Source organism: Crassostrea angulata, chromosome 4 (assembly GCF_025612915.1).
Source record: "Crassostrea angulata isolate pt1a10 chromosome 4, ASM2561291v2, whole genome shotgun sequence".
Taxonomy (NCBI): Eukaryota; Metazoa; Mollusca; class Bivalvia; order Ostreida; family Ostreidae; genus Magallana; species Magallana angulata.
The window spans coordinates 9,045,976-9,059,437 of NC_069114.1; the positions used below are offsets into that span (position 1 = coordinate 9,045,976).

The 13,462-nt window shown below is 33.3% G+C and overlaps 2 protein-coding genes across 2 annotated transcripts; both read right to left on the bottom strand.

The window, feature by feature from the left end:
- Positions 1–1,651: 1,651 nt before the first annotated feature.
- On the bottom strand, positions 1,652–5,768 carry LOC128182363 (uncharacterized). The gene is made up of 5 exons (XM_052850963.1): positions 5,575–5,768; positions 5,176–5,252; positions 3,680–3,788; positions 3,019–3,206; positions 1,652–1,856 (listed from the first exon to the last, which is right to left on the bottom strand). Exons 1-5 carry the CDS (start codon positions 5,726–5,728, stop codon positions 1,776–1,778), a joined length of 609 nt encoding a protein of 202 aa, XP_052706923.1. The 5' UTR covers positions 5,729–5,768; the 3' UTR covers positions 1,652–1,775.
- Positions 5,769–8,706: 2,938 nt separating this feature from the next.
- On the bottom strand, positions 8,707–12,576 carry LOC128180647 (threonine synthase-like 2). Its single transcript, XM_052848786.1, has 7 exons — positions 12,564–12,576; positions 11,676–11,834; positions 11,377–11,556; positions 10,595–10,746; positions 9,278–9,466; positions 8,947–9,027; positions 8,707–8,718 (listed from the first exon to the last, which is right to left on the bottom strand). Exons 1-7 carry the CDS (start codon positions 12,574–12,576, stop codon positions 8,707–8,709), a joined length of 786 nt encoding a protein of 261 aa, XP_052704746.1.
- Between the last annotated feature and the right edge of the window lie 886 nt (positions 12,577–13,462).

Sequence of the window (13,462 nt, forward strand, 5' to 3'; positions counted from 1 at the left end):
TTGGTTACTTTCATGATTATTGCTCGTTAGTTATCGCACAATCTCTTATAATTACTCATTGTGAATGAGTGCATGTGTGTTTTCTTTCCTGGTTTTTTTTTCTGGCGGAATAGTTATACAACACCTAAACCATGTGTCTGATTGCAATAATGTAGACTCTGTTGAGCACAGATGTGTGCAGCAATTTTTTGCTTCATGTAATGCAAAGGACCTGAGGCATGATATCTTAGTGCAGATTTGAAGAACTTAATACGTCAGTTTCTGAACAAGTTCAGTAATTTGAATTAAAGATCGGCGAAGCACAGTGAAAATTAAAGTAAATTAAAAGTCGAATATCTTAAATAATGGGTTACCAATACCTACTCTTGTTTATTCTTTCCGTATCGTTTATGCAAATTAATTGTTATTTCATTGGGTAAACGTGAATTTTCAAGGGGCGCAACTCTAATTAATCGCTAGGTAGCGCAAGTGCTTCCTACACCGGGTTATATATTTTTTCTCTCCCATTGGTTGATTTGGAGCGACGTAGACCAAAAACCCTCTGCTAGTAGAGAGGATGTAAAATTTTACATCACAAACTCAATTGTCTTCTGGTGGCCGTATTGATATAAAACTGAATATTTGTTAATTTTTACGAATAAGTTATGATTTTTAAAAAAAAATTAATATAACTCTTAGAGCTCAACACGTCATCATCGGTCAGTTTTGGTGATCGACAAAATTTTACTGTTCGAGTCTTGTAACATTACACTACGAATTAGCCTTAAATATCAACCTTTAAAAAGACGTTTTTGTTCCCTTAATCAACCACGAATTTAGCTTAAAACAGTCGCATCATGCCTCGCCGTTTTACTCGGTCGCGATTATATTATCAATTTTTTACGCATTTTCCAAGCTAGGAGAATACTAACATTAAATAAACAAATCAATGCATTATTTACAAACAGAATATGCACAAAAACAAATAAAAAAAATAAATGCACAAAATCTATGACCTGATGATGAAAAGAACCCTACACGTCGGCCACGAGTTTCAGGCGTGCCGTCGGGTGTATAACGAAATCAAAAGGTTTGTATACTTGTGTATACCTGTATACCTGTGTGACGCATGGTGGTACCTTTTTATGAGCGGTGTTCAGCTTAAGTTGAGCGTATATAATTGGGAGAATGATACCATTCACTTGCACTATTCTTGTGATAAACACAAGAACTTACTTTTTATTCAAAACAAAATTATCAGCAATTAATTACCTTTATATACGTGATTCTGAGTATTCACGATATACGTGATTATAGCTACTCAGTACTCAATTTTACAATTCAAATAATTTCTCTTCTATTGAAGCTTTACTACATGTCAAGTGTCATGAAATAGATTTGGATTTAGAACCATTTTAACAAGAGTTTGGACTTTTGGTAGTTTAGTCAAACAGCATTGTGACGTTGGCCTGTCTATTTCATTGCTAGGCACTCAGCCATGGCTTTTGAAATCAACAAGAATGTCTGGCTTTTGAGATAAGACTACGCAATGGATGCATATTTCGCTTGAAAACACATCATTTTTAAACACTACGCTCTACTGAAAGTCTGAGGTCTTGTTATATAAAATGGTTCTAAGATAATCGAACAACAACAAAAAATCGCACGAAATTATCTTTTATGGTAAAACATTATGAATCATTATACAACTGTTCCATGGTCATAATACATATATACAGTTGTTGTTTCAGTTTATTCTGAGTTATACATGTAGATGGTCTTCCGGAAGTATGAAGCTACATACAGTTTCCGGTGTGTACTTTGATTTGATCAATAGCTATAAGGCCGCTGTCATCTGATGATTTTCCCTTGATAACCTAAAATGTAAATTTTTTATATATTATACATGCACTGGCGTCGGAAGCAAATTGAAAGTGTGGGGGGGGGGGGGGGGGGAGGGCTATACTAATCCTCAGGAAATATTGAGAAAAAAGTAATTTCCAAAATCATGGAAATCCTAATCCGTGGCCGTGTGGGGGGGAGGGGGGGAGTATACCTTTACTTCCAAAAGGAAAAAAAATTACTTATCCAAATTTTTTTTCCGAAATCATGAAATTCCTAATCCGGGGGGGGGGGGGGGGGTGCGCTAGTATGCTTCTGAATCCAACTTCTCAATCTTTCAAGGTAAATTAAGGAACAATAATCTTTCCTGCGAGAAAAAGTGGGGGGGGGGGGGGGGCTGAACCCTCTATCATGCTATGTTTCTAATGTTTAGGTATAACTTTGCAAAAAAGTGCGGGGGGGGGGGGGGGGGGCTAAGCCTAGCCCCCCCCCCCCCCCCCGGTTCCGACGCCTATGACATGTGTCTCTTTACTGTAGATTACGATTTAAACACGAGAAATTAATATTCTTGCAAAATCTCGAAAAGCACAGCTCGCAAATTTTTAAATCTCGCTTGCTTTAGTTTTTCGTACAGATGTAAACTTAATAAAACTATGATAGGAATCCGACGTTCGCGATTTTATATTCTCGCAAGTTGATGCAATATGGTTTAATCGCGAAATTAAGTGCTCGCGTAAAGTAAGGGATCTTCAGATATATACCAAAAAAACATCCTTATATATATGGTTGTAAACGGATTAAAAATTTATAATGCAGATGTTCGCATTGCTACGCGTACATGTTTATGCTATAGATTGCATGTTATGATGTATAATCCGCTATATATACATGAGGGGAAAACATTTATATAAAATTCTTGGTGGACACGTGTTATGTAAAACTGCAGTAAAACTATTGTAAAAACACATATCTTATATTCATTACAAATTACAAGCAAAATAAACTGAATACATGTACTGTTTTAGAGTCTCTCTAGTATTCATAACAGCCTAAAGATTGTTTCACATGTCCAATTTAGCTCTTGCATAAAAACACAAAATTATTGAAAATACATGCAGAATAGTAAATGAAAACTTTTAATTTACATTCCGTTTTCGGTTAAAACTACAAAGAATACAATATAACAAATACGCATACCAGGTTGGATTGAGGCTTTCCAAAAAAAGACAACTTGAATTCTTTCCAACCGTAAGTCCCAAACACGTCTGGACTTTCGGAGGACCACAAAAATGTTTCAGAACCATCAGATGTGTTTTCCTGGATGACTATTAGCTCTGTATATTGTCCTTGCATAAAGTATCCGAACTGTAGGCAGTACTTTATTTCTAAGGGAAAAAATGAAACACGAGATCACGCGATTTGATAAAAAATAAATACCCAAAGGCGGTTCGGTCACCTGAGCAAAACTTTATTACTATTTAAATTCATGCATATTATTTTTGCTGTGTTCTGATTTACGTCAGCAGAACGTTAAAATTCCAAAAGACTTGAACAATCACTGACAGAGTTCAAACTTCTCCTATGTTTCTGGCATCAAATGCATTTGAGAAGTGTCCGTGAAATGTTATGGAGATGAATGTTTGAAAGATTTTTAAAGGTTTTATCAATAAATTAAATTTAAAAAAACATCATGATGACACTTTCAAGCCATCATAAATTCAATTACCAAACAAAACATGGTCTTAAACATTTAAAAAGCACCGAATACTCTGTTTTGGACTGATTGGCTTAATTACCCTACGCACAGTAAGTAACAGTTATATCAAATGTATGTAAAATCAAGATAATCTGCACATACCAAAATTGGCAATTTTGTTTGTCAGAAGTTCGAAAGAGGCTCCAGATTCCACTTTGCCGTAGTGAGAAGTCCCCTCGTAACCTTTTTCGGGTATTGTCTGAGGACCTGCCTATGTGATCATAAAAATATGTACGAAAACTTATTTTCGGTTCGATTGGTTTATTAGCGAAAGTTACGCGTTTTTTCGGAAAAAATGATTTTAAATGGGCTTTCGTACTAATGCAAGTAATATTCATTGGATGATATAAGAACACTTATGCTACGATTTGACTGGATTTCATTGATGTTGGACATATCAATGTGTATTATACACATATATTTACATTTTCCAGTGTCTTTGTCTGTGATAACACTACGTATCGATTTTGTACTATATAACCCATAATACAAATTACGCAAAATTGAGGCGCCGGCGGGGTTTGCTTTTTTATATTTAAAGATTTAATCGTATGATGGCCTAAAATTATATAAATATAAGTAATTAGGAATCATTCTTTGGATATTATGAAGTGATAATTTCGGTCGGGGCGTGATCAAATTTATCATAAAGCCCTTCGGGCTTTATTGGATTTGATCACGCCCCGACCAAAATTATCACCTCATAATACTCAAAGAATGATTCCTTATTCCTTATATGATACAATGTATTACATGTATAACAATTTGATGCTGCAAATGGTTTGTACAGAATCTTTATCATTTAAAATTAAATGTCAAAATATTTTATACAAAGTTATTTTTACCCCCGAGTTATTTTCGCCTCTCTACACTATAAAATAGTTTTGCCACGTCTTGAGTTCGCAAAGGCACAGTTGTGTGTTAATAAAAATAATTGAGACAATGAAATTCACGAAGTTTTAAAGGGGCATGGTCACGGTTTTCGTCAAAAATTATTTTTCCGTTTTTAATGTTTACAATGCTTGAGTAAGTTAATTGTAATGGTCAACCAAAATTTGAGTGTCAGACGTCGTGTTATAAGTGAGATACAGAGCTTACATATTCTTTGTAATGTAAACAAAGCGTTGTTTACGTTTTGAATGTAGAAGTAAAAATTCCAGTTTTAGACCCAAAATGAATGTGATAAACGCTACGCTTTATTTATTATTGTTTAAAACGAATTAAAACAGAAAGAAATCAGCTTGAAAAAGAACGCTTACCAATTGAACCATTGTACAATTGAACCAATGTAAACAAAAACATGGCACGAGCCTTGTTTACATGACAAAGCATTGTGAGCTCTGTATCTTGCATATAGCCCTAAAACTGACACTCAAATTTTAGTTGATCATTAGAAATGCATTTCTAAAGCATTATCAACACTAAGAATAGAAAAATGAAATCTGACAAATATCGCGACCACGCCCTTTTAAATTAGCTCTTTAAATCAGCTAGCTGACAACGAGGACGAAAGTGCTAAATTAAACGGGAGCGAATATTTTACTATATACAGTATATCTTAGAAATTCTGACGTTTGTCAGGAGTATTAACAAATTACCGATATTCGCTTCAGATTATCATCCGTGTTCTCAAACCCCAATGTGTCTTCAAAATTATGCCGCAATTCTTGTTTGACTGCAATACAGAAAAAAAAACTTTTAAGCTTTTTGTTCCCAATGAAAGGGCAAGAGAAATTTGTATAACCTTACCATTAACAGCAATGGTAGACATAACATTTATTCGGCCATCACAGAACAATGCATGAAATGAATGCAAATACCATCTAATAAATTTGTTTACAGGGTTATGAAATATGAATTCTTGATAGAACAGAGATATGGTATATTTATTGATAAGAAATATTTCTTGTTAACAAGTCTTTGGTAACAGTTTGGATATAAGTATCCATTGGATGACTTTGAGTCATTGAGTGATCCATGTTTAACTCCCAGCTTACCGTTACAGTACTCCCCTCCCCAACCACTGAGACAGGCACACCGGAAGCTGGGGACACACTCTCCGGCGTTTTGGCAGGGAGTTTCCTTACAATCGTCTAATGCTCCCGTCGTAGTGATCACAAGGAAACAAGCGACTGGAGATTGAAGACGCATTAAGACACGTGAAGACGCATTGAAGACGCATGTACTTCAAATCGGGCAACATTGTGAAAAAGACTTTTTAAAATTCACATATATAGAATGCTGCATTGTCAAGTCTTTACTTATTGATATATATTGCTTTTTGAACTCTAAGTACGGTTAGAAACATGTGATTTAAAGTGTAAATAAATGTTTGACAAATCTGAATACCGTCCCTATGCTTTAGAGTTATACTTTCTTCGAAAGAATTAGTTTAATACCTTATTGATAGTTAAGTATTATTAGCATAAAGAAATAATTGATAAAAAAAATTACCCAACATCAAAACATAAATCAGCATTTAATTGTTCTAGAATTATAGATGAACACGTTATTTGAACAAAACACGTGCATACATAGGGATATTCAAATACCTGTAAATAATTTTAAGAATATATTTCCCGATGATAATTAATGAACTATTGTGAAAGTTCTTACTTGAAAAAATCTGAAGGTCCATGCTGCCTAACCTATGGTATGGGAGTGGTACAAAGACAATTCATCGAACATATATGTATATTCCTTAAGATCGATTGTACACTCATTTTCAATTTATCAGTCATGTAGCTAAAATTGATTCCACGATCTTACCATGATAAGTGATGAAATCTGTATTTAATAGCTCAATCAATGGTTGATAATGTTTAGATACAAGTTTTGCGTGGTAACATTTTCGGTTGATCTTTAGTTTAACGCCTTAATGGTTGGTTTCAGCCAGATGATAGTGATAGTAAAACGTTATGTAATTACTTGTTGTTTTACACCAAAATGACTTGGTGGTGGTGGTGGTAAATTCCAAAGAATCGGGTTTTTTTTCTGTAGTCTATCAAATCAGTTTTTTTAGTTTTTAATTTTTTTTTAAAACATGGTATTGCACACCACAAGCATCAAACATGGCTATGATTTTATTAAGCAACCAAATGTTTATATTTTCAACCATTCTACACATGGTTGAACACGAACGATAACTCTATTCTGAATATCATCGTTTAATTTAAAAAAAAACCGCTAGATGGTGAAATAAGACATACATCTTAAAAGATGTTCATGTTTTTACATAGATCAAAAAAGGATATGATATGAAAAACGACCAATACTTACGTATTTTGAGAATATTATTCGAACACTTATATACTTCCGTTCGAAATTTCACAGGAACTAAACAAATCTCGTTGAAGTCTCCTGAACTTTTATTTGAACACCTCTGGATTTATTACATACTTAGCAACGATAAAGAAAACATTCCGAACACATTCGCAGGGGTGATATAGCCGATTAATTTTTATTCAGGACGACGATAATTCAATTTTGCTCCAATTAAGGCTTCTTAACGGCTTTTCCGACAAAAACATAAGTAACAGAAATTTAAAAACATGATAGTTTTTGGCATTTTAGTAGAAAATAACATTTTCGTTCAAAAAAAATCAACATGAAAATTGCAGCTCATAATGCAGTATTGAGGAAATAACTATGATATCAGGGATTCCTTATACATGTATTCCTAATTTTGGCATACAATATTTTGTCCATGTTGTCTTGGTGAATGAAAACGTTGATGTTGCAGTCCGTTAAGATGACAGATATATATGGAAATATTTCATAGTATAGTAAGTTCATCTTTAATTAAGTATTGTCAGCATCTATTCAATCAGTTAAGAGATGAAAAAGTGTGAATAGTTTAATATAATATAGACGACATCGAAACATTATGTTGCTTTCATCTAGTACTAGGATAGTGATCATTGTGTATTTTTGAAGCAAACCAATAACGTGAAGTAAGAAATACGGGGACTTTTGCCATAGCTCCTTCACTTAACGTCATATCATTACTAAATTTGGAGACATAATTTAACAATAGTTTCAAACAATGTGACATCGCAATAGTTAATATAATCTTTTATTTCTAAGAATTCTTTAGAATCTTATCCTGCAAAAATGAGGTCAAAATTTGTGCTATGTCAACAATAAACCGCGTAATATCGAAACTAATATCTTTAAAAATTGGCTTTAAAACCAAATAATATTGAAACTTCAAATTAAGTATTGTCAAGACATTCTATGTACCAAACAATAATGGGATATACTATGTTTTGTAGAACAGAAATCAGTTACTAAAGTCAAATAGTCCTCATTAAAATTCACTACAATGTTGACATCACCGGAAGTCACGGTGCAACGAAAAGTACAAACAGTATGGATTTAAATCGTAAAAAAGGTCGATACAAACTGTAAAAATGCTCAGTGGTGCAATAATCAGTCAAAAAAACAATCAGTACATTTGTGTCTAACGGTAATTCATTTTGTGGGTTTCGTGGTATCTGTATGTTGGACATCAAATGGCGCCAATAGAATAGAATATCTGTAAGTATTTGCAGTGGTCAAAAGAATTAGTAGATGTAAGGTCATCTGACGTTCAGGGTTTTCCTTCCATAAACTAAGAGACATCCGGTAATAAAAAAAAATGAAAACATTGAAGAACAAACTTATGATTCTTAAACCAGTGTGAGCAAATATCATAGGATGTTAAGTGGTACAGTGTCATTTAAATTGTAAGATGAAAGGCAGAGAGACAATTCGTGATTAAAAGAACGGGTATTTCTATTACAGACTGTGCATACGTCATCTGACGTCATGCTTTGAACGTACCCGAGCTCATTGGTGACAATAAAGTTTGTTTTTTAATTCGGGTAACGAAAAAAAAACTTTCATCAAATAGACTGAAACTTCACATATCAATAAGATAAGTGTTGGTGCATGAGTGAATCTGTTAGTTATGACTTTTAAGAAAGACATAATTATGAAAAACAGACACTCTGTTTTTGTATTTTTATTGACCCTCGTAAAAATGTATTTTGTAGCACATATAATTTTGTAGTACATACAAGTCAAAAACATTTGTAAGAAATATATTACGAAAATAAATGTGTGTGCACCCAATGAGATTTATCCAATTACTTGCAAACCTAACAGAAAAACAGAAGTCTTAATCAAAATTGAAGACAAATGTGTTTAAACATAGCCCTGCTTACTTGTTCTTTTATTTAATGAATTCAATAAATATTGAGAATATAATGCTTGTTCAATAGAACATTCAGATCTACTTGTAGTCTATTAATAAAATAAGTATTTGCTAATGGATTGCAGAATTCAAGAATTGAATTTTCTACACAAAGGAGGTTGATTTGACAGACATTCAGTGCCATCAGATTCTTTATTAGACTACAATTTCCTCCCGTCAATATATACCAAATTCTCTCCATATTGTAAGGAATCTGGTATTTAAAAGACCAACATAGGTTTGATATGTGCATTTAAATTGAACATTTTTATAAAGAGCTTTACACAAATGAAAATCGATCGTTCGATAAGAAAATATTTATCCTATCTTTCATTGTATACCACATTATTTCTTTAACCTCTTTTGTCTTAAGATATGACCATTTTGCAAAAAATAAGGAAATTGCATTGATAAATCTTTTATTTATTTTTATTATGTATTGGCTTTTGGTTAAACATAGAAACCTGGATATCCATGGCATTTGCTAAAGTCTTCACCACGTGATCAGCAATTGCGTAATTTCCGGTTTCAATTGTGCGTGCTACGACATGGTTTTGGGTTACTGTGCACACAAACTCCAACTGAACCCCCATCTCTCTGGCATATTCTGTCGGTATAACAATTTGAACCACTTCATCACAAGTTGGGCACATCTATCAAACGAAGATAAAATTTTATTCATGTCAAAATATGTAAGGTTCCTACACATTTTAAAACGATAAGACCAATCACAGAAAATACCTTAGGACAAAGGTTGTCACAGGTCAGAAAGGTCGATGTGATGATGCATCCAAGAAATCTTGAGGTGATAAAACGTAAAACATAGATCAAGAATAGAATGTACAAAGTGTTCCGTTTGGTTTTAAAAATCTTAATATAAGGCCTCACTATATAGTGTATGATTTTATATACGTTTTCATCCATTTTATTTACGAAAAATTAAAACATCTTTTGTATATTTTCTCTAGCATTTAATGTGATTGTAGTAAGTACTTTAATGCTTTAAATACATGTCATGTCTACGGGTCACCGAGTGGGTCTATAGATCACGACAGAGTACGTATTCTCTACTCATCGTTGTTGATAGTACTATCATAACGGGAATTCTATAGAAATTGGTTAAAGTTCATGCGTTATATAGATAGCGTATGTTTATTTATGTTCATGGAGAAATGTGTTATTAAGTCCAGTGATGAGCCTGTCGACGCCGGGTCAGAAATCTAAATAAAACGCTCCTACTGACCACGGTGCGTCAGATCATTAGCATACACTTGATCGCATTTACTTATTAGAAGGAGAATGCTGTAGCGTAGTGTCCGTGCGTATAAATCGGGGTGCGGGAAACACAGCACTCCAGTAGTCATCTGGAAGCTGTCTTTTTGCAACTCTGCGCATTCTCAAAAGTTAAGTTAATAGATTCAGAGGGTTCAACCAATATTCTATTTTCAGATATTTTTGTAATGAATATTAATGTTTATAAATTTCATTGCAATTAATATTAATATTTATTGTTAAAATGTCATATTAAATTGTTGTATCTAAATAAAAGAGTAGTCATCTGGAAGTTGTCTTTCTGTCTCCTCTTTTTATACAGACTGGGACACGGGCTACTCCCCATGTAGATGAGGAGACATTCCGGAAACACCTAGGCTAGGGCACCCGCCAGGTGTGGGCATGTTGGAACAAAGATCTCGAGGATCTAAATAAATTAAATATCATAACACTCTGTATAACCCTTGGTGGACTTTTATAAAATAGTATTGGAGGCATTATGATAGTACCTGTAAGTAGGCGTAAATATGGTGCACTATCTGTACCATGATCCGCGCCCAGTTTATGGAGTTAATGGAGGACAGGTTATGACGTTTGGTGAAGGCGTGGTCTCTGAAGCATTGTTTGATTGGTGCATCCAAATCATCTACCAACCCATCAACTGTGTCAAAAATGAAAACCATGTCATATCGTGCAATCAAAAGAGAGTTAACAAATTTACTATATACAGTCAAATGTTATTTTGTATTAGTCATAAATTGAATACAGTTTATATCTCCATAAATTATAGTTTCGTAGTGTAAATACAATCACTTTATTAATAAAATGCTTTCTTTCGTGGTTCATGCGAGATATGAAGGTGGCGACATTGCAGGAAAAATACATAACCCGCGTTAGCTATGAATTAACTATAAGTTTCCGTATGACTTAAGGGAATCATACTCGGTAGATGTAAATATAACTAATTGCTTACATGACCCTGCTCTGTATTTAATATTATTTTTTTTTTCGAAAGTCTTTTATTTGCGTACGTGACGCTGCAAGATTCGCGAACACTTTTTGTTAGATACAATTCCTGTCCTGGTAATGATTCTTGTAAAGATTATTTAGAATTGCCCGATTTTTTTAACCATAGAAATTGCTTTATGATTATTATCATTATAATAATTGTTATTTTTTATCAGTATGACTTATTACTAGCATTAGCTACTGAATGATAATATTAGTGTTTTTACATAAAACGTTCACGTACTCGAAGCTTTTTTTATATACATGGACACCCAGAGTCTACCTCTAAAAACATGAACATTGTCGTCTATCACGGATGTCATTTGAAGTTCCTGTATCTGTGAAATGCGCCCTCTAGGGAATAGCATCACAATGTCAACCCACTTCTGTCCCCTAATGGCTTCAACGGCCGAACTTCCGGTATCACCTGATGTTGCTGAATATATCAAATTTATTTTGAACAGTAACTCAAACATATTTAAATGAATTATATGTAATCTTTTTTGAAACCATTTACAAATAAACGAAATAAAACATTTATCAGCAGAAACATAATTAAAGAAGATACTTACCACCAAGTATGATAAAGTGATAGAAATTGGCCGACACATGAAAGGGCTAAATCCTTGAAAGACCATGTCGGTCCGTGAAACAGTTCCATCACGTTCAATCCGTCTGGAAATCGCTTTATTGGGCTGACTTCTGGTACCGAAAATCGAAAAAAGGCTTTGTCTATGAAATCTAAATTATCGAAATTGACATCTGATAGTTTTTTTTGTAGAAAAATACTACTTAGAATGACAACATGTCAGTAAATTTATAAATAATAAACTTTCCATTTAAAAAAATTAAATGCCAAAAAAAAATAATTACAATATGCGATGATAGTGACTGAGAAAGTGGGACCCGCTTCAATTTTCAGACGTGATAGGGTCATGGGAAATGTGCAATGGTGATTTAAAGAACGATTTCGACCTGTATTCACTGAGGTTTTGACCTGCATGTGACTTACAATTTACGGATTACATGTAGGTCACAAATTACTTGTACACTGTACGTCACAAGTTTATCTGAATTGTTTCTTTGATTTCCGCATTGACTGATCTGTAGAAGATTTGAAATTAGTCTGTATTATTCTAATTTTGCTGGGTATTTCCTACTGTTTGAAAGAGTTGATTATTTGTTAGCAGATTAGGCAAGTGAGAATTTAGAATTTGTTATGAAAATGTTTAATAACACTTTTAAGAACAATAAATCTAATAGCTGGTCAGAAAAAATAATGTTGACATTGAAATAAATTGACCAATAGATAAAAATAAAAATGAACATATTAATTTGTTAACTGATTTTCTTCGAAAATCTGGAAAGAGACATTAATTTACTTTTCAAATTCAAAGAAAATAAAACAATTATATACTAGTTTAAAAATATGCCAGTAGGGATAAAATACATTAAATTATCATGACCTACTTTTCAGTAACATCTCTCATCATGTGATATTCCAGACCCATTAAACTTTGCATTTAATTTTGAAACTTCAGAAAGTATGTCATTGTGACTTCCTTTTTTTGTCAGAGTTTAAAAACCCGAAATTCATCAGTTTTCTTAGTCGATCATTATCAAAAAATTATAGTGTATTGCAAAGGAGCAATTAGAATTAATTAGATAAGGGCCCCAATGCACAGACAACTGTGCAACACCGAGTATTTCTGGGGGAAATCGGGTATTTGCTATTATTGGCTTAAAAAATCTAAATATCATATACACATGATTATTTATGTGGTTAACATGTTTTAAATGGGATATAACTTGCATGAAATATAAATAGCCTTAGATGGAAACGCATACATCATTGTTCCATGGAGGAACTATATATTTATTTATGTCCCTGATTGCTCACACACTCCATTTTTGTTTTGTTTTCTTCATATTTGTATATACATGTAAACCAGGATCAATTTAAGTTTATATGCTTTACGAAAGAAATTCAGCGTTCTTTTTCTAAACAATATATCAATGAATAAATTATATGTATGTTGACTCAATCCATATGATGATTGTAGAACTGCACAGTCTAAAATTAGCTCTCGATGTCACGTGACTTATTGACATTCAAATTTAGGCATTATTTACCTGTTGTAAACTCAATATTGAAAATGTAACATTAACATGCCGACGAATTCAGATTTGCTGTTATAATCTAATATGCATGACCACTATCAATAATGTTAAGTTGTGTGGAGCCAAAATGAAATTAAATCATATAAAATGGTTCTTCAACGAAAACTGGCGAAGGGTTTCTTATTCCAGAGAGTTGACACACCACTAGGGCTGGGACGATACTGTACTGAGCCGATTCGGTACATATC